The sequence below is a fragment of the Triticum urartu genome, chromosome 1, assembly GCF_003073215.2.
Source record: "Triticum urartu cultivar G1812 chromosome 1, Tu2.1, whole genome shotgun sequence".
In the NCBI taxonomy this organism is placed as follows: Eukaryota; Viridiplantae; Streptophyta; class Magnoliopsida; order Poales; family Poaceae; genus Triticum; species Triticum urartu.
The window spans coordinates 308,691,823-308,717,161 of NC_053022.1; the positions used below are offsets into that span (position 1 = coordinate 308,691,823).

Genomic DNA, 25,339 nt, shown 5'->3' on the forward strand with positions numbered 1-25,339 from the left:
AAGATACATACGGATCTGAATGTTGCAAACCCGTTGACTAAGCCTCTTCCACGAGCAAAACATGATCAGCACCAAGGCTCCATGGGTGTTAGAATCATTACTTTGTAATCTAGATTATTGACTCTAGTGCAAGTGGGAGACTAGAGGAAATATGCCCTCGAGGCAATAATAAAGTTATTATTTATTTCCTTATATCATGATAAATGTTTATTATTCATGCTAGAATTGTATTAACTGGAAACATAATACTTGTGTGAATACATAGACAAACAGAGTGTCACTAGTATGCCTCTACTTGACTAGCTCGTTGATCAAAGATGGTTATGTTTCCTAGCCATTGACATGAGTTGTCATTTGATTAACGGGATCACATTATTAGGAGAATGACGTGATTGACTTGACCCATCCGTTAGCTTAGCACTCGATCGTTTAGTATGTTGCTATTGCTTTCTTCATGACTTATACATGTTCCTATGAATATGAGATTATGCAACTCCCGTTTACCGGAGGAACGCTTTATGTGCTACCAAACATCGCAATGTAACCGGGTGATTATAAAGGTGCTCTACAGGTGTCTCAGAAGGTACTTGTTGGGTTGGCGTATTTCGAGATTAGGATTTGTTACTTCGATTGTCGGAGAGGTATCTCTGGGCCATCTCTTTAATGCACATCACTTAAGCCTTGCAAGCATTGCAACTAATGAGTTAGTTGCGGGATGATGTATTACAAAACGAGTAAAGAGACTTGCCGGTAACGAGATTGAACTAGGTATGAGATACCGACGATCGAATCTCGGGCAAGTAACATACCGATGACAAAGGGAACAACGTATGTTGTTATGCGGTCTGACCGATAAAGATCTTCGTAGAATATGTGGGAGCCAATATGAGCATCCAGGTTCCACTATGGGTTATTGACCGGAGACGTGTCTCGGTCATGTCTACATAGTTCTCGAACCCGTAGGGTCCGCACGCTTAAAGTTTTGATGACGGTTATATTATGAGTTTATGGGTTTTGATGTACCGAAGGTTGTTCGGAGTCCTGGATGTGATCACAGACATGACGAGGAGTCTCGAAATGGTCGAGACATGAAGATTGATATATTGGAAGCCTATATTTGGATATCGGAAGTGTTCCGGGTGAAATCGGGATTTTACCGGAGTACCGAGGGGTTACCGGAACCCCCTGGGGGCTTAATGGGACATAGTGGGCCTTTGTGGAGAAGAGGAGAGGCGGCCAGGGCAGGGCCGCGCGCCCCTCCCCCCTAGTCCGAATAGGACAAGGAGAGGGGGGCGGCGCCCCCCCTTCCTTCCTCTCTCCCTCCTCTTTCCCCCTCCACTCGTAATCCAACAAGGAAAAGGGAGGGAATCCTACTCCCGGTGGGAGTAGGACTCCTCCTGGCGTGGCACCTCCCCCTTGCTCCTTTATATACGGGGGCAGGGGGCACCCTAGAGACACAACAATTGATCGTTTGATCTTTTAGCCGTGTGTGGTGCCCCCCTCCACCATAGTCCACCTCAATAATACTGTAGCGGTGCTTAGGCGAAGCCCTGCGTCGGTAGAACATCATCATCGTCACCACGCCGTCGTGCTGACGAAACTCTCCCTCAACATTCGGCTGGATCGGAGTTCAAGGGACGTCATCGGGCTGAACATGTGCTGAACTCGGAGGTGTCGTGCATTCGGTACTTGATCGGTCGGATCGTGAAGACGTACGACTACATCAACCGCGTTGTGCTAACGCTTCCGCTTTCGGTCTACGAGGGTACGTGGACAACACTCTCCCCTCTCGTTGCTATGCATCACCATGATCTTGCGTGTGCGTAGGAATTTTTTTGAAATTACTACATTCCCCAACACTATCATGTATGCAATGTTGTGTACCAGACCTGATGTGTGCCTTGCTATTAGTCTAGCAGGGAGGTACCAAAGTAATCCAGGAGTGGATCACTGGACAATGTTCAAGAACATCCCAAGATACCTGAAAAGGGGTAAGGATATGTTTATCGGAGGTGACAAAGAGCTCGTCGTAAACGGTTACGTCGATTCAAGCTTTGACACTGATCCGTATGACACTAAGTCACAAACCAGATACGTATTTTTATTGAATGGTGGAGCTGTCAGTTGGTGCAGTTCTAAGCAGAGCGTCGTGGCGGGATCTACGTGTGAAGCGAAATACATAGCTGCTTCAGAAGCAGCAAATGAAGGAGTTTGGATGAAGGAGTTCATATCCGATCTAGTGCATTGGGTCCAATGAAAATCTTTTATGACAATACTGGTGCAATTGCCTTAGCAAAGGAATCCAGATTTCACAAGAGAACCAAGCACATCAAGAGACACTTCAATTCCATCCGCGATCAAGTCAAGGAGGAAGACATAGAGATTTGCAAGATACATACGGATCTGAATGTTGCAGACTCGTTGACTAAGTCCCTCTCACGAGCAAAACATGATCAGCACCAAGACTCCATGGGTGTTAGAATCATTACTGTGTAATCTAGATTATTGACTCTAGTGCAAGTGGGAGACTGAAGGAAATATGCCCTAGAGGCAATAATAAAGTTGTTATTTATATTTCCTTACATTATGATAAATGTTTATTATTCATGCTAGAATTGTATTAACCGGAAACTTAGTACATGTGTGAATACATAGACAAACAGAGTGTCCCTAGTATGCCTCTACTTGACAAGCTCGTTAATCAAAGATGGTTAAGTTTCCTAGCCATAGACATGTGTTGTCATTTGATGAACAGGATCACATCATTAGAGAATGATGTGATGGACTAGAACCATCTGTTAGCTTAGCACTATGATCGTTTAGTTTATTGTTATTGCTTTCTTCATGACTTATACATGTTCCTATGACTATGAGATTATGCAACTCCCAAATACCAGAGGAACACCTTGTGTGCTATCAAACGTCACAACGTAACTGGGTGATTAGAAATATGCTCTAGAGGTGTCTCCGATGGTGTTTGTTGAGTTGGCATAGATCGAGATTAGGATTTGTCACTCCGTGTATTAGAGAGGTATCTCTGGGCCCTCTCAGTAATGCACATCACTATGAGCCTTGCAAGCAACGTGACTAATGAGTTAGTCACGGGATGATGCATTACGGAACGAGTAAAGAGACTTGCCAGTAACGAGATTGAACTAGGTATGATGATACCGACGATCGAATCTCGGGCAAGTAACATACCGATGACAACGGGAACAACGTATGTTGTTGTGCGGTTTGACCGATAAAGATCTTCATAGAATATGTAGGGACCAATATGAGCATCCAGGTTCCGCTATTAGTTATTGACCAGAGATGTGTCTCGGTCATGTCTACATAGTTCTCGAACCCGTAGGGTCCGCACGCTTAACGTTCGATGATGATATGTATTATGAGTTATGTGATTTGATGTACCGAAGGTTGTTCGAAGTCCCGAATGAGATCACGGACATGAAGAGGAGTCTCGAAATGGTCGAGACATAAAGATTGATATATTGGAAGGTTATATTCGGACACCGGAATGGTTCCGAAGTGTATCAGGTATTTTCCGGAGTACCGGGAGGTTACCGGAACCCCCCGGGGGATTAATGGGCCACAATGGGCCTTAGTGGAGAAGAGATTGGGCGGGCCAGATGTGCCCCCCCCCTTGCCCAGTCCGAATTGGACAAGGGGAAGGGGGGCGCCCCCTCCTTTCTTCTCTTCTCTCCTCTTTCCCTTCTTCTCCTTCTTGGACTTGGAAAGGAGGAAACCTACTCCTACTAGGAGTAGGATTCCTCCCCCCTTGGTGCGCCCCTTGTGGCCGGTCGGCCACCTCCTCCCCTCCTTTATATACGGGGGAGAGGGCACCCCACAGACACACAAGTTGATCTTTAGACGTGTGCGGTACCCCCTTCCACAGTTTTCCACCTCAGTCATATTGTCGTAGTGCTTAGGCGAAGCCCTGTGTCGGTAACTTCATCATCACCGTCAACACGCCGTCGTGCTGACGAAACTCACCCTCGGCCTCAACTGGATCAAGAGTACGAGGGACGTCACCAAGCTGAACATGTGCAGACCGCGGAGGTGCCGTGCGTTCAGTACTTGATCGGTTGGATCGCGAAGACGTTGGACTACATCAACCGCGTTACTAAACGCTTCCGCTTTCGGTCTACGAGGGTACGTAGATACACTCTCCCCTCTCGTTGCTATGCATCTTCTAGATAGATCTTGCGTGATCGTAGGAAATTTTTTGAATACCGCGTTCCCCAACAGTTTTCCCCCTAGGCCGAGTCGTGAGGGATACAGGGAAAGAGGCAACGAAGTGTTTTTTGGTGCAACAAACTGTTATTCTCTTGAGTGGCATTCTCGTCGCTATTCTTGTAAAACTATGAGGGCAGAGAAATTTAGCACTTTGAAATTTTAAGTGGAGACACTCAGGAGTGTACCCTCTTGCGCATTCTTTCAACTATGAAGGAGGGAGCGGTAGGGAGAAACTAAGCCTCTAGCACAAAATGCTAGAGCTTAAATCCTGTTATAAGCTACCTATAAGCTCTTGTCGTAAACTAAGTCATGTGTTCCAGCTTCGATTGAATTAAAAACATAATAAACAAAATATTTTTTAAGGCCCTGAATTCTCTATTCTTGAATAGTTGCAACCCAGTGTCTACTTTTCCCAAGTATCCACACCAACAGGCTATGCATACCGGCCATGTCATCACATGCCATCTCATGCATATGGTGTGGAGAATTGATTAAACTCGATACTACACATTGCTTATTGGTATTTGGATTAAAAAGTGAAAAAAAAGAAGAAGTGGAAAAGGCACGACACAAAATATATATTGCAATCATCTTAACACAAATTGTATTTGCAGTGTGGTAACGATGTTTCATAGATACCTGACTCGAGCTTCCTTGCAGGAATGCACGAGAAATCATCTTATTTGTATTAAAAAGGACATCCAATACTACAAGACATCACAAAAATAAAGAAGTTACATCTAGGTTTTCAGAGTGTCAAACAAACTCAATCTCCATCATAAGCTGAAGGCATGCTGCCACCGCCGCCCCGCTGCTGGAGTTGGCCTAATATTGTATTCTTCGGTTGGCAATTCATCATGCTAAGATCTAGTTGAACCAATGCCTCGGAGAAGAAGCTGCCATCGTGAATCCTTTCATAGATATTCAAACCATCTCTTAGACAAAACTTTCACCAGCTTCGCAACGACAACGACAGAGAGAACACCATTGCATGCGAGAAGGAGCATGACCTGCACGCGAGCGAAGAGACACCCAAATGAAGAGAAGGAGGCCATAGTCTCGTGGCTACCACAAAAATGGCCACGGAAACACCTCCCCAACCTTCATGTGTCAACTTTTTTTATGACGCCTCAAGTTGTCTGCAAAACCACCACCTCAAGGAGCAAGAAAAAGAGGATCGTCTTGACGTGAGCGCATGACACACAAAAGCACCCGGCCAGATTTATAGGACCCGAGACAGAGCAGACTCTGCCTCCTAGATCCAGCACTAATAGCGGCGAGAACAATTGTATCGAAATGAGATCTAACGAAAACACATTTGCTGCCACCATTGCCACCGTCGGAGCCGTAGCAATGAACAATCAAAACCCTAACCAAGAAACCCCATACTGTTGGACACACGCGGAATAAGGTCTCGCGATTCCCCTCCCTCCCGTTGTCACTTGGGCAGTCGGCGGAGATGAAGGAACCCCAATAACTCCGGTGTTGAGGTTGCTTTCTCTCTCCTCTCTCTACGTCGGTTGCTGGCGGCTAGGGCTGATTGTTTTTTTATAAAGAAAAAAATATGTACCCCGATTACGACATGATCTGGCTCCTTTCACCATAAGAATTTGTATACACCACATTTCGTAATCTGTCGCAGAAACTTGTTTGGTTAAACCAACAATTAAGTAGTCAAAAGCTAGCTAGAGGATCGACATCATCATAGTCCACCAAACAGAGATTTCATTCGCCAGCAAGTCATTTCAATTTCCACCTTGTTTTCTTCGCCTTTTACCATTTATACTGCTTTGCAGGAGGCGTCAATGCACATGAAACTTGACTATCAAGTTTCTACCCCCAAGAACTTGGCTTCCAAGCCAGTGCTTTTGTTGAAAACAACGGTCGGTTTTGTGGCATAATCGAAATCTCTCCCTACCTCCGCATCTTTCGCCAAGTTTAAGCCGCAAACCTCCGCGCGCCAAAACTTGGATCCCACGAACTCTAGACGAGGTTCAAAGCTCCAAAGCACTCCGCCTCTACTTCGAATCCGCCCAAATCGAAAAAAATCGCAGTGGTTCTTAGTAGCAGCAGCCCGCGCCGGGTGCCGTGGTGGCTACTGCGGCGGCAGGGAGCTCGCGCCCGAGGGCCCGATCCGCGCCATGGAGGAGGTGAGCAGCTTCGCCCCCTCCGCCTCCCTCGACCTTTTCATATCGCGCTGGTTGCTGGTCGCGCAATCCTAGCTTGTGTCTTGGGGTCGCTTTTTTTCCCCGCGGAATTTTGGGTTTGGGGTGTTCTAGTACGGATTTGGGGGTTGTGAGGTGTCATCATGTATGATCAGTGAGGTTAGGTGGCGGTGATTTCTAGGAATGTGGCTCGTATTTTGACCTGGCCTGTGGGCAATAGCTGACTATTTGGCTTGTTGGTCTGAACTCTGAATTGATTCGCTTACTGCGCATGCAGCCGCTTGATGAGAAGGATTTGGAAAGGAAGCTGAAGAAAGAGCAGAAGGTGCTTGTTCTAATATGGTTCTGTGCTGTTCACGATGGAGTAGGAGAACACACTAGTCGACTTGTTTCGTGTGTGAGTAGTTTTACCCACAGCTCATCTGTGTTCTGTTCTGTGACAGGCGAAATCGAAGGAGGAGAAGAAGCTCAAGGCAAAGCAGAAGGAGGAGGCCAGACTACAGGTGGCGACCGGCGGCACTAACCCATTTCTTGGTTTGGAGGAGAGGTTCTGTTTGACTGATGTGATTGTCTGTAGGTCCAAGCAGCATCCGATGGAGCCAAGAAGAGTGAGAAGAAGCAAAAGAAGAAAGGTGTCACGGATGAGAATCCCGAGGATCTCGTTGATCCGGATACTCCCACTGGACAGAAGAAACTGCTTGCTTCTCAAATGGCCAAACAATATAGCCCGTCCGCTGTCGAGAAATCGTATGCTTCCTTTCTCGCTTTAGTTGAATCATGCCATCAAATTTTTTGGAGTCCATGGTCAGAAATTCCTCACTGAACTATGTATTTTCCTTTTCTTACTGTCATGCAGATGGTATCCTTGGTGGGAGTCATCACAGTATTTTGTAGCAGATGCCGCAAGCTCAAAGCCACCTTTTGTAATAGTAAGTTCCTCCATAACTCAAATGGTACATGATTATATTCAGAATAAGCATCTGTTTGCGATGGCTATGTGAATTGCTCACCAGATGATTTCACACTGTAAATCTTGCATACAACATAATATGTAAAAATGAAGATATATTACTGTGAATGACAAGAACTAAATACTTATTTGCAGGTCCTGCCACCCCCAAATGTGACAGGAGCCCTTCACATAGGCCATGCAATTACAGTGGCAATTGAGGTAGTGAGTTTATCTGTACTGGAGCCCTTCTGTTCGCCCCTATCAGTATTGGTGGTGTTGATGTTCTTTTGTTTCTTTGCATTGACAACAATGCAGGATGCTATGATCCGCTGGCGGAGGATGTCAGGCTACAATGCTTTGTGGATTCCTGGAATGGATCATGCTGGCATAGCTACACAGGTCTGCTATGCTTCATGTTGTCTGATAAGTGGTACATTCCAGTGCATAGAACATATATACTGGGTCCAAGGCCCCAGTATATCTATCTTCTGCACAAGTTATATTTTTCGTAGTTGTTCATGGCCTAGTATTATTAGCCTGAGTTCAAATTGACGTCTACTCAAAAGTTATATTGATCATTGAGTCTTATCTGACTGATCCATTGTTACTATTTCTTACTGTAGCAAGTGTTTCATCTAACAAAATTGTTAACCTCCATATCAGGTCGTTGTGGAAAAGAAGATCATGCGTGAGAGGAAGCTGTCAAGGCATGATCTAGGGCGTGATAAATTTCTATCTGAGGCAAGCACTCTGATTTTTGACCCACTGTAGATCATCTCACCTGTAATGAACTCATGTTTTTTAAAGGAGTAAATAATCATATTCATAAATGTTTTTTCTTGCATTTATTCATCTGTTATCTATTTTGCTCAATTCAAGAGAAAGGTCCCTAGATACCAGTACAAAATTCTGCACAAGGTAGCTCATATGCCAATGAATGAACCAAAATTTTACAGTGCCATGAAATGAATTGCTCTGTTAATTTAATTAATTGAGACAATTTTTTGGTTCAGTGCCAGCCCATACTTTGTTATGCTGGTTGATTTTCACATTTACTCATTCGATGTATCAATCATCATTTTTTGCAGCTCCACAACTGGAAAGATCAGTATGGTGGCACCATACTGAGACAACTGCGTACGCTTGGAGCCTCGCTTGACTGGTCGCGCGAAGTAAAGTCCTTGTCCGATTCCTCCATTGCTATAGCTAGGGAAAGCAACATTTCTGTCTAAATAATGCATAGTTTTTCAGTGTTCTACAATGGATGAGCAGAGATCAGGAGCTATAACAGAAACATTTGTTAGGCTATACAAGGAAGGTTTGATATATAGGTTAGTTTTCCATACAGAATGTGCACCCTTTTTTGCATCTTGTTCTGCTGAGCTTATGTGTTTGCTCATCTTATGTTGTTTGGCATCCTCTAAATTACTTTATTACCTCTTGGATGATTCATCCATTTGCAGGGATATTCGTCTCGTGAACTGGGATTGCACGCTCCGTACAGCAATTTCTGATATCGAGGTATGTGAGGCATGCACTTTTGCAGTGTGCTGGCCACTTTGGTTCTTTGCATGTGTGAGCAGGAATGCAGGGTTGTATCTTATATTTTGATCGCTGGTTTTCAGGTTGACCGTGTTGATCTCAAGGCAGAGACTTTCTTAGAGGTCCCTGGTTATAGCAACCCAGTTCAGTTTGGTGTTTTGACATCTTTTGCCTACCCTCTAGAAGAAGGATTGGGTGAAATTATCGTTGCAACAACTAGAATAGAAACTATGCTCGGTGATACCGCTATAGCTGTTCATTCTCAGGATGAAAGATATAAGCATCTGCATGGAAAATATGCCGTGCATCCGTTTAATGGCCGAAAACTTGAAATAATTTGCGCCGATGACTTGGTGAAAGCCACTTTTGGTACTGGCGCTGTCAAGGTAGGTGTGCCCATCTGAAGAGCTGGTTTGGCACTTTGGATACCTTTACATTCAGAAATCAGTGCCCATTCTTATCTCTATCTTTCTATATGCAGATCACGCCAGCTCATGATAGCAAGGACTTCGAGGTTGGGAAACAGCATAACCTGGACTTCATCAATATTTTCACTGATGACGGGAACATAAATGAAAATGGAGGTCCACAATTTGAAGGAATGCCACGTTTCACCGCTCGAGCTGCTGTTATTGATGCACTAAAGGAAAAGGTATTATTATAGTCTCAGTATTTACCATTTTTCCTTTAGAACTGATTCTGCTTCGTTCATGTAGTTGTATCTAATTTATTGCTTATCCTCAATGTTTTTGGAAAAGGTTCATCAATGTATTGTCATAATGGAATAAAAACTTGTAATTCGAAAAAGGTATCATAGTTCTATGTTGACTTCTAAAAGCATCTAGAGTCATCTTGGATGTGATTCGATTTCTTTGAATTTTGCTAATTTATGGAGTGTAAATTTAGTTGTATTTGTATGAGCAACAACATTTTTTTTTATGTTTCTCGGTTTACTAATTATATTTCAATCGTGAGCCATTTGGCAGGCATGGAAGCATCACGTTGACATTTTTACGTTAGAAATATGGTATTCCGTATTTTGATTTGTGTGCTATGTGTGGTATATACATATATGCATAGCTGGCTCTGTTCAAGCTTGGTCTCCCTTTTCGATCTGGGATTGTCGTAATATATGAGAACTCTTTTTCCTTCACGCTATACTGGAGTCTGGATAGCTGTGTGAAGATGGATGATTAAGTTGCTTGTTTGATTCAAAGTTTGATCTTGTTGCCTGGTTATTTATCCTTCGTTGTCGCTTATCTTTTTCCGTAATGTATTGTTTTAGTAATTTCCAAATTATAATCAATTTGCACTTGTCAATAAATGAAGGGTCTATACAGAGGCATGGAAAATAATGAGATGGAATTAGGTCGTTGTTCAAGAACTAATGATATCGTCGAGCCAATGATCAAGCCCCAATGGTTTGTTAATTGTAATACCATGGCAAAGGCAGCTCTTGATGCTGTGAAATCCAAAGAGATAGAGATCATTCCACCACAATATGAGCAAGACTGGTACAGGTACATCCTATTTGCTTTACTTTAGGCATGCATCTTTCCTTTATGGATCAGTTTACGCTAACACAAAACGAATAATCCATCCACTACTGCTGTTCTGTTTGCTGCAGGTGGCTTGAAAACATACGCGATTGGTGTATTTCAAGACAACTTTGGTGGGGACACCGTGTACCTGCCTGGTATGTGACATTAGAAGATGACAAAGAGAAAGGCATGGGTTCATACATTGACCACTGGATAATCGCAAGAAATAAAAGTGATGCAGTACTGGAAGCAGAACAGAGGTACCCAGAGAAGAAATATCAGTTGGATCAAGATCCTGATGTGTTGGACACATGGTTTTCAGCTGGTCTTTTCCCCCTAACTGTACTTGGTTGGCCGGACAATACAGCTGATCTTAGTACTTTCTACCCGACTTCTGTTCTTGAAACTGGATTGGACATCCTCTTCTTTTGGGTAGCAAGGATGGTGATGATGGGAATGCTACTCCACGGTGATGTGCCATTTCGAAAGGTAATATGTAGGTTGAGTTTTATTGGATAGTTCTGGATCCAATTTATGCAATCACAGTTTTGCCAAATGGTTGTCTTGTCAGTAGCTATTATGTGCTTTGCTCCTGTACTGTAGAACCACTCTCTGGGCAGAAGCCTGCTTACGTTTAACTTGGTGATCTGTAACTGCTACAACAAAAACGATTTATTATCACTCTTGGGGGTTCTGCCCATGACCCAATCTTGTGCCATTTATTTATCTTTTCTTTCACTTATTTCCACCTTAATAATGTCTAGATTGACATGTTCTTCTATATTTTTTCTGTCAAAAACTTTTTATATATTTTGCTGCACCTATATGTCACATTATCTACTTACAAGCAGTGCATTTCAGTATGTCACATAGCATTGAAATAAACTATGATGACCCAGGTTACTACCCTAATGATGGCAACTTCCACTGGAAGTGAAGCACACCAATTCTTTAGGGAGCATTTTTTTAGAATCAGTTCTGTAGGTAATTGAAAATCCACAATTAGTTGTTAAACCTTGCGTCATGACTATCTTATCTGTTTCTCAGATTTACTTGCATCCAATCATTCGTGATGCACTTGGCCGCAAAATGTCCAAGTCACTAGGAAATGTCATTGATCCCATTGATGTAATAAATGGTATAACACTGGAAGGTCTTCAGAAAAAGTTGGAACAGGGCAATCTGGACCAAGGCGAGTTGGAAAAGGCAAAAGAAGGTCAAAAGAAGGATTTCCCTGATGGTATTCCTGAGTGTGGTACTGATGCCCTTCGTTTTGCTCTGATCTCCTACACTTCTCAGGTTATGCTTATCGCCAGTTTTTCCCATTTCTCTGATTATTATTATGTTCACTTTTGTAAGTCGTTTAGGACAGCTGAAATTGAACTGTTTTAGGTGCTGTCTTAAATGTCTAAAAGGTCTTACAAAAGTGAACGGAGGGAGTACTAAAATTTCTCATTTTTTACCAGTCCGACAAGATAAACCTGGATATCAAGCGAGTGCATGGGTACAGACAATGGTGCAATAAGCTGTGGAACGCCATCCGTTTTGCGATGATTAAGCTTGGAGATCAGTACACTCCACCAGCAACTCTCGCGGTGCATACTATGCTGCCCATCTGCAAATGGATACTCTCAGTACTTAGTAAGGCTGTTGGCAAGACCGTGTCATCGTTAGAAGCATATAAATTCTCTGACGCGACATCCTCTATATACTTTTGGTGGCAATACCAGCTTTGTGATGTCTTTATAGAAGCAATTAAACCTTACTTCAATGGATCTGAAGAGTTCGAATCTGCAAGAGGTGCTTCTAGAGATACACTATGGGCATGCCTGGACACTGGTTTGCGTCTGCTCCATCCATTCATGCCTTACATAACAGAAGAGCTTTGGCAGCGCCTTCCTCAGCCTAAGGAGGCTTGTAGGAAAGATTCCATTATGATATCAGAATACCCCTCAGCTGTACAGGTAAACATTTCTTTTCAGGACAACTTAGGAATGAACCAGAGGATTTGATCTTCTAGTTACTGTTTTTCGAGAACGGTACTGTAGAGCCTACTGCGCAGGATTAACAAGAAGCTACTCTATAATGAATATATGAAAAAAATGCAAAGAAAAAGTTAGCGTATTATCTCAATTTGAGAAATCCTATGTTTAAGCAATTATATACCTCACAATACAATTTTGTTATCACTACTTGTGCCTGATAAGTTTCCTGGGACGACAGGAATGGGCAAACGATAAAGTTGAGAATGAAATGGAGATTGTGTTAGATGCTGTGAGTAAGCTGAGATCTCTCCGGCCACCAACCGATATACAGTTAAGGTGTGTTTCTGTTCACCAAATAGATTATTTTGAGTTTCACACAGTATGGCAGATGCTATGCTCAAATATACTAAGATTGCCATTTTATTGTAGTCTAGGTTCATAATAAGTTTGCTCTTTTCTAGCTGATAACATATTTATATTTTCACCTCAACAGGCGCCCATCTTTTGTGCTCTGCCGAAACCTAGAGATTGCAGCCACTGTTCGGTGCTACCAGGCTCAAATTGCAACGCTTGCTTCTGTATCATCTCTTAAGGTTTGACAGATCATGCAATATCTATGCTTATTTCTGTCTTTTCTTGCACTTTTGTTGCCTCTTTAAGGCTTTAAAAAATCCTTTTGGAAGGAAGCTGAAGATGTATGTGCCACAAGTAACCATATACTCCGATGATATATGCCTTGCTCTTGCCGTATGCAGTGGCGGACCTAGGATCAAATTACTGGGGGTGCCAAACATCAATACATAGGCAAAAGTAGTATAATTGTGCCTGAACATCATAGTAAATTCAGCAAATAGTCCAAAAATTAAGGTTAAATATACTATATAAACTATTTTTTTGTTTTATAGGGCCACGTCACCCCCCTAGACCCGCCCCTGGCTGTATGCACATTTCCTGTTTCAACTCACCTTACTTTGTCAGTACATAAAATTCTACTTCCGTGAAGGTCTTAGGCAATCATGTCTTTGGCCTGCAATTCGAAATTGATACATGCACCTAACTAAAAAAAGCAAAGTTCTGACCAAGCAATTTTCCAGATCCTGACAGAGGATGATCCAACTCCACCCGATTGTGCCACAAATATTGTAAACAAAGATCTAGCCGTGTATCTCCAGCTCCGAGGGGCTCTCGACACGGAAGCTGAACATGAGAAGCTTAGGAAGAAGAGAGAGGAAGTTCAAAAGTAAGTGCAGTTATGCTACTGTTAAATTAGCTAATCCACTAATTCTGTTCATATTGTTCTTTTCTTTTCCAACTTCTATTCGATTTCTTTATTATCTTTAAGTAGTAACATGCTCCACTTTCCATCACCAATGCAGGCAATATGACACCCTGTCACAGAAAATGAGTGCTTCAGGCTACCGTGAGAAGGCCCCGCAGAGCAAGCAGGGTGATGACATGAAAAAACTTGCTACTCTGTTGGAGGAGCTGGAGATCATCAGCGAAGCTGAGTAAACTGGATGCAAAAAACTGACAAATGTTTTGTGACTCAATCTTTTGAAAGCCTGCAGATATGATTAGCATGCATCTAGATGGACGATCCTCGGCACCCTGTACAGTCACTCCCACAGTTGCCACTGTTTGTAAAAAGCCTCGTCCACGCATTGTGTGTGTGACATGGGGGTGCTTTTAGGGCCTCATCTTATGCATTTTCAAAATTTCAGTTTGATTTGTGTCCATTCACATTGTTGGCATTTTCCCGATTGCTGTGGAGTGTGGTGGACTCTTGTGAGAGAATTTGTGCTTTGCAAAAATAAAACTGTTTTCTCTGCACGCAACAGACACATAAAATATGTATCTGTTAAGTGCTTTGCAGACTAATACATGACCGTAAAATTCATAAACTCTAAATTATGTGGAATCATTAGGAAATATCATGAATTCCTAAGCTCCAGAAAGCTCAGAATCGTACATTGCAGGGACAAGATTGTAACACAATGGGTCAACTCATCTGCCTGTCCTAGCTTTGTATCTTCAGCCAAATAACCAAACTGCACCAAGTAATATTGTACACTGATTGATACACGTCAGTTCATCCATTCTCAGCGAAGAGGTGCACGTTTCTGCGAGGATCGTCCGCTCCCTGTGATCATCAAGGAGCTCCAATGAACCCTCCACTAACAGTTCTTTTCAGGGCATCAACATAAGGTAAAATCCTCTGAACATCAGGTCCATAATAAAGTGAAAATATCGCCTCTGCCTGGGTGAATGTAGCTGCTGCGCTTGCCCTGTCCCCCAGAGACAGCTCGATGGAAACAAGCTTGATCAACTCATGCGCAATGGCAATGTGTTTGGGGTGGTACAGCTTCTCAAGGATCTGCATTATCATAAGATGCACTTCAGAAACAGTAAAAATAATCAAGAGTGGGTCATGTGAAGCTGTAATCGATTAGTCCAAAAGTGTGGTCATATCATCATCTGGAGCCTAGCTGATAATTTGACTACTGCTTGTCGGAAAAGTGAGCACAATGGATCCCGAGAATACAAGGGCTCAAGATCAAAGTACATTTCTCCCCTTGTATTTCTCAGTAGACGAGTTAGAGATTTGAGCGATGATTGAGGTGACTACCTTAATTGATGCTTCACAGTGCTTTCTTGCTTGTTCTTGATCTCCTATCTTTGCAAAGGCTTCTGCAATCACATCTTCTGCCTGCATGTATCAATTTCGAAACATATGTTTCAACAGTGTGCCAGGAGAATTTGGAGCCAAATTTCTATCAAGGCATGTAACATGAGCACCCTAACCTGGGCAAGAGCCTTGCTATATGGGTGCCTCAACTTCTTTATCTGTTGTAGGGATCGTAATGCATCTGTGATGGGAATTTCGGAGATTTCATCTATAACTGCAAGTTCCTTAAACCTGTGAATTGAATTGTCATCCGACTTTGCTATGATTAAAAATTCACTGATGGAAGATGCAACCAAATTTAGATATGCCACATTCATTAATACATAATATACCTATTGATCATTGATGCTGCCTTCTCTGATGTAGAGACAGCAGAAGACAAGTTAATTTGTGATCTACAGCTCATGCAATATCCAGGATCTATCTTCAAATCAACATTATTTCTGAAAAACAATTTCCCAACCTTCTCTATATCTTCATCAACCTTGGAAACATGCTGAACAAAAAGAATTTCAGACTGATGCCACCAAACTAACTATTAGAAAATTTCGGGAGGGAAAAATCATCTTACAGGCAATGATACTTTGCAGATATCAGATTCATCTACGGAAACATGCACACAATTCTTTTCGGATTTGTAGCAAGTTGATTCTGATACGGCACCAAGACAGCTACTTTGTGGACAACAAAATGAATCAATGACAAGGTCCGATAGATGTAGCTCTGAACAACTTGAACACTGGCAAGTAAATTTGTAATTCTCCTGAAGTGACTTTTGTCTTTTCACAAGATTCATCTCACCAACCTAGAAATGAGAAGCACAAACAGTGCAAAGCATAAATTCATAGTTACTTTTAAGTATGTCACACATGCATATACAAGAGAGGAAGGATGGGAGAGACCTGTGGACCATATGATAGCTCGATTGGGCTCCCTGAATTTATATATGTGGTAGATCTTAGGAAGAGAGTGCGCGAATGAAAATATGCATGTACATTTGGCCGGCACGAGTGATTAAAGAGGCTACCAGAAATGTAGATAGCTTGAGCAACCTTGACCTAGCAGTAAGCAAAAACAAACACAGGTTACAGATGGTGAAGAGACTAAATGAGCATCAGAAGCAGAAGCCACACAAAGCAAAGTAGACAACACCATGCATTCTATACCAACCCAACAGTGTAATGTAGTGCGATTTAGAGGTACCTACTTGACATACCAAGCTATAACTTCAACATTCCACACATTTTCTCAAGTTTATGAACTTAAACATCTTATCGTCTTTTTCCTGGATCTTATCAAGTTTTTTTACTTTCAAGATAACACCGCGTGCTTAAGTGTACTAATATCTAAAGGTCAGAGGATAAATCAATAATAAGACGCATCTGAATAGTAGGTAATATATATTCCTCAATTTTTATAGGATGGCGTATTGATCCCAGAAAAGAAAAGGGAGTACAAGACAAACCTGCTCCACACTACACATAACTGCATCATCAGCTGCAGAATAACCTTTATTCTCTGTCAGTCCCTGGCCTCCATCCATGGATTTCATACAAACAATAGCAATTGAATTGACTTTAACTTGACATATCAAAAGAACCAGCTGTACAAGATCAAAGAATGCTTATTAACCCCTGCTGACATATCAAAGCAATACCCATGTACGCAAGGGGAAACTCAAAAAAAAGTCACATATACCTGGGATAAAGTTTCCTCTTTCCACGAAAGATCTGATCTATAATGCTTTTGGAGGCATAATAACAAGACAATCGCACATATATGTGATTCCAACTTGCTAGTAGGAGAATCTACGTCATAGTGCTGAATGAGATCCTGCAATGGCCATTTTAGCCCATTAGTTCCCGGCCTGACAGACTTAGAATACTTGTGCTATATGCCTATATATCTTGTTTTAGAGAGATACTTATGTTATAATATCTAATGCTAACAGCACCAGAAAATGGTAAGCTCGTATGAAAATACTCCCCCGTCCCAAAATTCTTGTCTTAGATTTGACTAGATACGGATGTATCTAATACTAAAACGTGACTTGATACATCCGTATTTAGACAAATCTAAGGCAAGAATTTTGGGACGGAGGGAGTATAAGTTTTTTTTACCAAATTTGGACCGGAGATGGCAGAGCTCTTTCCAGTCAGCATTCTGCTGTCTATGTATTGTGCCATTAGTCGCCCAGCTAAAACTATATCAGCTGGCAAAACAGCTGCCCAATGGGCACCTCCACATTCGTGCCTATGTTCAGCAATCTGTTTGGAGTTTGGAGCCATGCACCTTGTAGAAGTTAGGCTCAGTATTCCAAGATCAACTGCATTACTGTTAGATTCAAGATAAGTATCTTGATTCCAAGAGATTCCGCCTACAGCTTGCTCTTGGCACTTTCTTGAACAATAAACTGGTATTGTACACAAGGGGCAGAACACAACATCTGCAGGTGCTTCACTAAAGCAATAATGGCAGTGAGTCTCCCGGCAAGATTTCAGGATAATCTGCATACAACTGTTGCAAGTAAGAGACATACAAAACTTCAGCTTAAGATTATTGACAATTTTCCGAAAAACAAACACAACAAATAATTGCACACAAAGCACATAGAGTTTAGTTAAATGCCTGGCTTCATAAAACAATCTTGTATTGTATGCACCTCAAATAAACACATAACTTAATCAATTCATACGTGAACTACACAAAAGATTTTGGCAACTTGATATGGCCTTCGAAAATAAATAGGACAACAGGAAGGTTGGGACACAGCATTGATGTATACAATTGAAGAGATAAATCTAAATCATACCGCAGCAAGAGGATCCTCAACATGAATCAAGGAGGTCGGAGGAATATCATTTGGAGATGTCATTCCTCTACCTTTGTTGGGCGTTGCAATACACTCAAGGACAACCTTATGTGGTTCTGCTGCGAGTTAGCCAAATATTATCTGTCACTTAGTATTAGGTACAAATCCAAAAAAGTTGTATGTGTGCCCAAAGTTCCAACCTGTATGTGCCAATCCTGCATCCTTGCAATCACTGCTTGATCTTCCAACTTCGTTCACATATTGAGGCTTTAACAATATCAATTTCAACTCTTGTTCTATGTTGCTCTTCCCAGAAGAAGTCACTTCCATGCTCAATGCAACCTCTAGATCATGCACGGCAGATGAATAATTCTTCAACGATGCATTTACCATTCCCCTCCTGTACCATGCCTGAAACACAGAAACATGTCAAACTAAAACAGTGATTTGGCTTCCATGCTGGAGCTTGAATTCTCAAAAACAGAGAAACAAACATTACGCGTAAGTTGCATTGTTACAACTATCACACTCCTACTACCTTCGCATAATTAGGTGAAACAGAGATGGCCCTGTCGCAATCCCGCAGACACTCTTCCAGGAGGCCCAATTTCTGCAAAATTCAGAAAATCCATTAGAATATATGCAAGGACACCTCAGGAAACAGGACAAAGCAAATCATATTGGATTTCGCTACAATCAAACGTCAGATTTTTTAGCATGGAAAATCAAACGTTTTTATGGCAAATTTAGTAGTCGCGAGGATGGGACTTCCTTTAGCAAGCATGGCAAATCCGTGACATGTTCAGTTTTTGCCCGGATTTGCCATGCTTGCTAAAGCAAATTGCCATCCTTACGACAACTAAATTTGCCATAAAAAACGTTCAATTTGCCATGGTTAAAAAAAATCTGACATTAGATTTTTAACATTACGTTCATTTTTTCGCAATGTAACTAAACAGGACAAGTTTAGTACCTGATGCTCACTATTTTTTGAAGGGAAAAAAGTCCTATAATAAGAAAAATACACCAAACATGTCCGGATTCTGCAAACAGATGTATCAAAAACTCACATGCATAGTGGAGGCACGGTTGACATATAATGCAGGTACCAAGATATCATCAGTGCCATCAGAACTAATCGGGGCGTAACGCAGCGCCTGCAGAAATACAAACGAAAGAAAAGCCTATTACCCACGAATTCAATAAAATGTGACTAAGAGGAACTGGGATCAATTCTAATAAATCAAGTTGACACTATTTTAACAACCAAACAAGTGAGCGACCGAGTTACTTCTGCACATGGTTTGAAACAAAACTCTTTTTTTTTCACAGCACAGGTGCAATGAGCCGCATCGACAAGTTTGTGGTTACAAATTACCTGTGAATAGAACCCAAGCGCTTGGTCGAACTCCCTCCTGGTGAAGCAGGCATTGCCCCGGCCCTTCAGCTCCGCCGCCCTCCCCTTGTCCTTGCGGCACAGCGCGAGCTCCGGGTCGGTCAGCTCGCCGATGACCTGAGAGACGGCACGAAACAGCCACTGAGACCAGCGACCTAGCGACGCTGGTGGCTAGTGCCCTGGCCAGGGGCACGTTATAATAGTGAAGCGGCGGGCTCGGTGGTTACCTGGTGGAATAGAGGGAGGTCGTCGAGGAAGGCGAGAAGGAGAGAGGTTGTGGTAGGGAGGTCGCGGGTCGTGCCCTCGCCGACGGCTCGCCGGATATCGGCCGGCACCGCCGATTTCAGCCGCTCCATGGAAACAAAAGCGGGGGCCGGAAGTGAGCGGGTGACGTCACAGCCTTGAACCCCATGACGGTCAGTTGGGCTGTTGGGCCTAGAATTTCGAATCTGGTAGCAAATTAGGCCCAACAGAGTGAGGAATAGACGTAGGCCCGTGGCCCAGCCTCGCCTCCGGCACGGGCGCAAAGCAAAACCGCAACCCGTGGGGAACGAGGCTGCAAAATCCCCAATCTCCCACTCGCCGGAGCACCCCACCCAACCGCCTCGGTCGTCGGCGAGGAACCTGCTCCGGTAGGCGGAGATGGGCGGGCACGGCGGGCTGAACATCCTGCCGCAGAAGCGGTGGAACGTCTACAGGTTCGACAACCAGGAGAAGGTCCGCGTCGACGAGGCCGAGGCCGCCCGCCAGGACCAGCTCCAGCGCGAGGCCACCCGCCGCCGCGAGTCGCACGCCCGCCTCGTCGCGCTCCGCCGCAACCGGGGCCTCCAGTCCGACTCGCCCTCCCCTCCCCGTGCCCCATCTCCACCCCCCTCCTCCGCCCGCTCCGCGGATCAGGTCGCCCCGCTGCGGCCTCCACCCCCTGCTGCCCGGCCCGCGGTTCCATCCCCCGTCGTCTCCGACGGAGACCACATCAACCTCTTCTCGGGCGGCGGTGGGGCCGCTGACTTCGCCGCGCTTGCCTCCGCTAGCGGCGGGAGAGGCGCAGCTCGGGAGAGGGAGCCTGCGGCAGACACTAAGCCAAACCCTAAGAAGCGTAAGAAGGAGGAGGAGGTTAGGACGGCGGGGCCTGACGACGAAAAGTACAAGCTGGGTTATGGCCTTGCCGGGAAGGGCGTGGCGGCGCCCTGGTACATGTCGAAGCCTTTGGCTTCCTCCTCTAAGGAGAGGAGAGATTACGCCGAGGGCAACGGAGAGAAGAGGAGTGGAGGGAAGAAGAGTATCGAGGAGCTTAGAGAGGAGAGGAGGAAGAGGGAGGCCAAGGAGAAGGAGCGTGAGCGAGCCTTGCTTGCCACTACAGCAAGGAAGGAGAGGCAGCCAGACCGGGGGTACTCGTCGAGGTAGTGTCATTGTAGAAGAAGGCAGTTGTTGCGATTTCATTAATTTTTGTTGTGATTCCATCATCATTGTTGTCTGTGTATTCCTTGGATGCAGGTATGTGCGACGATGATGCAAGGGTTTCTGTGATTTTATCTGCAGGATCTGCAATGGATGATTACTGGAGGTACGATATTTCATAGTGCAATACCTGTTCGGTTTTAAATTTTGAATTGACACAAAAAGATAGATTATAAGGATGCAGTCCAAGCTTAAATAGAATCATTAATTGTTCATGTTTTACTCCGACTCTGTTTTTATGTATTGCACTGAGCAACAAGTTGGATTAATTCATGTCACATCATGCAATTACGTTCCATTGTTCTGATCCTGTGGACTTGTGCAAACAGAAACGCAATCGGTTTTTTTTCTCGAATACGCACAAGCATGCGTATCATATATTGATAGAAGAAAGGGTGAAGAGACCCATCCACGGTTCGAATGCAATGCCAAAAGGCAACACACCATGCTAATCCCTGGGATTAGAACCACACCTACTACACATGAGAAAGAGAGAACCCGCCTTGCCCAAACTCCAGCCACAAAGGCGAAGAAGACGGGGCACATAGCAAACAGGCCGCGTCACTACCGTTGCAAGCCACAACCAAATCACAATGACGACTACAGAGCTGACTGGATCAATGTACCTCCCACCACATAGCGCCTAGAGGAGTCGGCAAGTGGGTGGCAGGATCTAGCCGGACCTAAAGAAGAAGACGTGTAGGATGCGCCGGTGATGGCATACGTAGCGCCCATGTCCCAAGAGGCAACCCACACCAAAACGAGACGCCCCAAACTCCAGCTCTGAGGACTCCATGAACAGCCAAGGCAGCGCCTTCATGAAGGTAACGACGCCGTGACGCCGCCGCCACCTGTTTTGGGAAGCCGGGACAAGGGTTTCCCCCAGCGTTTGAGGAGGGACATGGTCAGGGCCATGGCAGCACCCCCAACAAGGACACGGCACCCGCAGGCGGCGCCGCTGCCAGCAACTGCAAACCGTGCGGAGATTTCACCCCAGCCGATGACCGTGCGGAGAGTCCACTGTCGTAGGAAGGAGAAATATGCTCATCAACAGTGGAGATAGGTGACACCGGACGCCGCCGGCCTCCCCGCCACAAACGATGACCACGACCGGCCGTCCTCGTTGCACAAAGCGAACACCTGTCGGGCCACCACCCAGAGTCGTCGCTCTGGCATCCGGGATCCACAACAGGCCACAGTCTGCCAGATTCCCACCGCCACACACACCGACCGTCGGGCAGAGCCGACCCCGGATGCCACCGGCACCACGCCAACACCTCCGGCCGCCCCCAACCACGCCGGTGAAGGAAGAACACCTAGGCGCGCGCCTGCCGCTGCTCCGGACCGCCGGCCGGCGCCTGAGCCCGCACCACCCTGGAGAACCGATCTGGGCTGGGAACCCCAAATCTGCCTCCACCAGCCGCCATGGCCGACCCCCACACTACCCCCGCAGCCGTGGTGGCCCAACCACTGCCCCAGCGTGCCAACTCTGCTGCCACGCCGAGCGCCCAAGGGCGCCGTCGCGCCTTGGCCAAAGACCCCTCGCGGGGTGGGGAGGAGAGCTTGCTGTCCGCCGTCCACCGGGCAAGCTTGCTCGTCGGCCTCCTCTAGCGGCGGCGGGGGAGCAGGGGGGGGGGGGGGGGGGGGGGGGGGGGGGGGGGGGGGGGGGGCGGCGGTGGCTAGGGTTCGCCCGAGCCGCCTCCTGGAGGCGACTGGAGTAGAAACACAATCGTAACGACTTTATGTTTTGTTGCTACTGTGACATGAGATGATATCTTGTCAGAGATGTTATCAAGATGTTTTCCAGAGCTTCATACTCAATCCACCCCTTCCCAAGGTATCTTATCTGCCAATGTGGTCTATCTCCTCTTGTTTTATCGAGTCTTCACTTTTTATCTTTCATATTAATATATATTTCAGCTGAGAGAAGATTTGCTTTCCTGAATGTTTGTTTGAGGGTGTAAATATGCTCACACCAAAAAAGAAAGAATCCTTTGTTGCAAATTGGTGATGAATATGTTCCATACATGACATTTATCTTGTCCAACACCGCCTAAGGTGGTTTGGCCATATCCAACGGAGGCCTCCAGAAGCACCTGTTAAATAGTGGGTTCTAAGGGGTAGTGAAAATAGTAAGAGCCTCTTTGATTCGCATGATTTTTAAAGCACGTGGATAGGAAAAATACATGCTTGGAATAGTATGTCCTCTGGAATCCTATAGGATTCGGAAATTATAGAATTTGGATAAAAAAGTATTTGATGACATGGGGAAAATAAAAGAATTTTACATTAAGTGGATGTAAATTTCTCTCCAAAATAAAGTGCAAACCAATACTTAGAAAATTTCCTAAGGACTCCAATCTTACGAATCTAACAAGCTATGTAGGAAAATTTCTTGAGGAATCAAACCCTACAAATTTCCTTTGAATCAAAGGAGCCCAAGTGTCAGGGGCGACCAAAGTTGACATGGGAGGAGGCGGTAAAAAGGGAGTTTAAGGATTTGATAGCACCTAGAGAAGTAGAGAGTTGGCTGTTCATAGGACTACATGGAGATTTGCAATCCATGTGCCAAGACCTTAACCTAGTCTATTATGCTTCGTTTACTCTCTTTTTTTTCTTCTCTCTTTCGTTTTTTGGTTTTCCATATGTTTCTGTTGGGTTTCATATCTAGCCTAACTATCCTCCTGCAAATTAGATGTTGTAACTTAGTAAGATAGTTTTGCAATGGTAAGCATCGTATGGTTACGGCTATTTGCTGGTAATGCTGCTCCTTTGCTGATGCTTGAAAATAGAAATTTGTTGAAATTTTCTGATGGTAGTTTGTTTTATGATCCCAAACTCCACTAGAGGAGGGACAATCGGACCATTTAACACATTTGCAGATCTAGTTTAGTTCTTTTGAAGACAATCAACTTTTCTGTTTGCTGATCTTGTCTCTATTCCTCAGAAAACCGAAGATGAGCATCACTAACTTGCATGCAAATGTTTTGAAAGATCAATGCGGAGACAAAAAGACATGTAGCTCAAGTGCCATTGGATGAACTTTCAAGCAGTTCAAGAATATCTCAATATAAAGATTCATTAGCGAACTGTATTTGTGTAGCGTGCCGATCCAGCAATCACGCCCTCTGTTGTAAATTTTATCAACTCTTACCTGGTGTACACAATTGTTTGGGTTACGGTCTGCACTTTGTAAAGAAAATGCTCCAATGTGTTGCACTATACTGCTAGAGTTGTTGCTTTGGACGTTCCAAGTCTGCTACCAACCGATTCAAGCAAACGAATATTTAGATTTGGACAGGTACATCAATTGGACATTTGCAAACTTCATCAATCTTGGTTTGATCTGAAGTTTCAAAAGGGGGAAATAAAAATACTGTTCCCTGTAACCTTGGTAGCTGGCCGACGATGAAAACCACAAGATATAACCTTTTATTTACTGTAGGAATTAAATCATTGGACTGGCCTTCAAACTGAAACCCTTATTTCTTTACAAGATAGCCCAGAATGATGCTAAGCAGCCCACACACCAGTACAAATATCAGCGAGAATCCTCCTTGTTTACTGGCATCACGCCTTACTAGCTCCTGCATGGTGAAGAGACAAACGTTAACATTCAGTTTGTAAAAGGATCAAGGTGGTTGTGGATATGAGAATTTAGCTGATCAATTCTTCCAGCAAGGACTCTTTAACTACATTTTGCAGTCTAGACTTTGCATCTTAATTGTTCAAATAAAATCAATTATGGTGGAAACCTTGAATTTTTTTGGTTCCTCCATTAGCACAGTATTTAGTTTAGGCTTGCAGAATCCATTAGCACAGTATTTAGTTTAGGCTTGCAAAAATCAACTAAAAGACATCCTCCGGATGCAGCAGTCTGATCGTGCTACGTGATAAATCTTAATGCACCGGTTTGATCATAATGAGGGAGCTCTCTTGAGGGAATTTCTGAATTGAGAAGGAAGAAGTAGAAGAGACAGAATCATCTTATCTCTTTATCTTGGAACATCAAGAGGATAGGTTCCATCTCTTCTTCAAAGCTACTCCCTCCGTCCCATAATATAAGAGCATTTTTTATACTACTGTAGTGTCAAAAACACTCTTATATTATGGGACGGAGGGATTATTTTTTATCTACTAACAGCAGGGAGTGCCCTGCCGTATTCCCTTCAAAGAATAAAATGAATTTTCTGGCAGAGCTACTCCAGTTCTTTATATCACATTCTTCAACCATCTACTGCTGCGTAACTGTACCTACTTCACACTATTGAGTGTATAAGTAAGCATCTATTTTGTTTCCCATCCATATTCTAGTGTAGGCGCGTGATAGTTCAGGCAACAAAACTCTGTTGATATAATATGGGTATCCCTAAAAGAATACAAAAGTACACGCAATGTTGAACAAACTGCACAAATTAATGGTGTATACTGCCACACATATGCAACTTGGACCCTTCAATAGTGTTTTATGTGTACGTTCTACAGGAACATTTACTTAACTTATGTATTGACATCCTAAACCGCAATACTGATGTGGGGGGGGGGGGGGGGGGGGAAAACCAT

The 25,339-nt window shown here is 44.0% G+C and overlaps 3 protein-coding genes across 8 annotated transcripts; 2 read left to right on the plus strand and 1 right to left on the minus strand.

Moving 5' to 3' along the window:
- Positions 1-5,941: 5,941 nt before the first annotated feature.
- Positions 5,942-14,150, plus strand: LOC125509292 (valine--tRNA ligase, mitochondrial 1-like). 3 transcript variants are annotated; one of them, XM_048674232.1, is made up of 21 exons: positions 5,942-6,389; positions 6,682-6,768; positions 6,848-6,907; positions 6,982-7,151; positions 7,261-7,333; positions 7,510-7,575; positions 7,672-7,755; positions 8,020-8,097; positions 8,445-8,528; positions 8,608-8,687; positions 8,820-8,877; positions 8,982-9,284; positions 9,380-9,550; positions 10,228-10,418; positions 10,526-10,928; positions 11,487-11,738; positions 11,906-12,403; positions 12,663-12,760; positions 12,918-13,017; positions 13,519-13,664; positions 13,801-14,150. In XM_048674232.1, the coding sequence occupies exons 1-21, from the start codon at positions 6,381-6,383 to the stop codon at positions 13,934-13,936; spliced, it is 3,147 nt and encodes a 1,048-aa protein (XP_048530189.1). In that variant the 5' UTR covers positions 5,942-6,380; the 3' UTR covers positions 13,937-14,150. The 3 variants fall into 3 exon arrangements, with proteins under 3 accessions (XP_048530189.1, XP_048530197.1, XP_048530205.1); XM_048674240.1 differs by having other exon boundaries at positions 5,943-6,389; positions 6,682-6,729; XM_048674248.1 differs by lacking the exon at positions 6,682-6,768 and having other exon boundaries at positions 5,944-6,389.
- A 162-nt stretch (positions 14,151-14,312) lies between these two features.
- On the minus strand, positions 14,313-19,986 carry LOC125509309 (SET and MYND domain-containing protein 4). 4 transcript variants are annotated; one of them, XM_048674266.1, is made up of 15 exons: positions 19,546-19,986; positions 19,301-19,435; positions 18,993-19,079; positions 18,461-18,532; positions 18,123-18,333; positions 17,923-18,038; positions 17,231-17,617; positions 16,809-16,943; positions 16,576-16,713; positions 16,013-16,168; positions 15,682-15,915; positions 15,443-15,606; positions 15,227-15,341; positions 15,051-15,131; positions 14,313-14,798 (listed from the first exon to the last, which is right to left on the minus strand). In XM_048674266.1, exons 1-15 carry the CDS (start codon positions 19,984-19,986, stop codon positions 14,574-14,576), a joined length of 2,697 nt encoding a protein of 898 aa, XP_048530223.1. In that variant the 3' UTR covers positions 14,313-14,573. The 4 variants fall into 4 exon arrangements, with proteins under 4 accessions (XP_048530223.1, XP_048530218.1, XP_048530228.1 ...); XM_048674261.1 differs by having other exon boundaries at positions 17,923-18,041; XM_048674271.1 differs by lacking the exons at positions 18,461-18,532; positions 18,993-19,079; positions 19,301-19,435; positions 19,546-19,986 and having other exon boundaries at positions 17,231-17,627; positions 18,123-18,307.
- LOC125509331 (hepatoma-derived growth factor-related protein 2) lies at positions 19,961-23,998 on the plus strand. Its single transcript, XM_048674291.1, has 3 exons — positions 19,961-20,718; positions 20,813-20,882; positions 23,724-23,998. The coding sequence occupies exons 1-2, from the start codon at positions 19,961-19,963 to the stop codon at positions 20,826-20,828; spliced, it is 774 nt and encodes a 257-aa protein (XP_048530248.1). The 3' UTR covers positions 20,829-20,882; positions 23,724-23,998.
- The last annotated feature ends 1,341 nt before the right edge of the window (positions 23,999-25,339 follow it).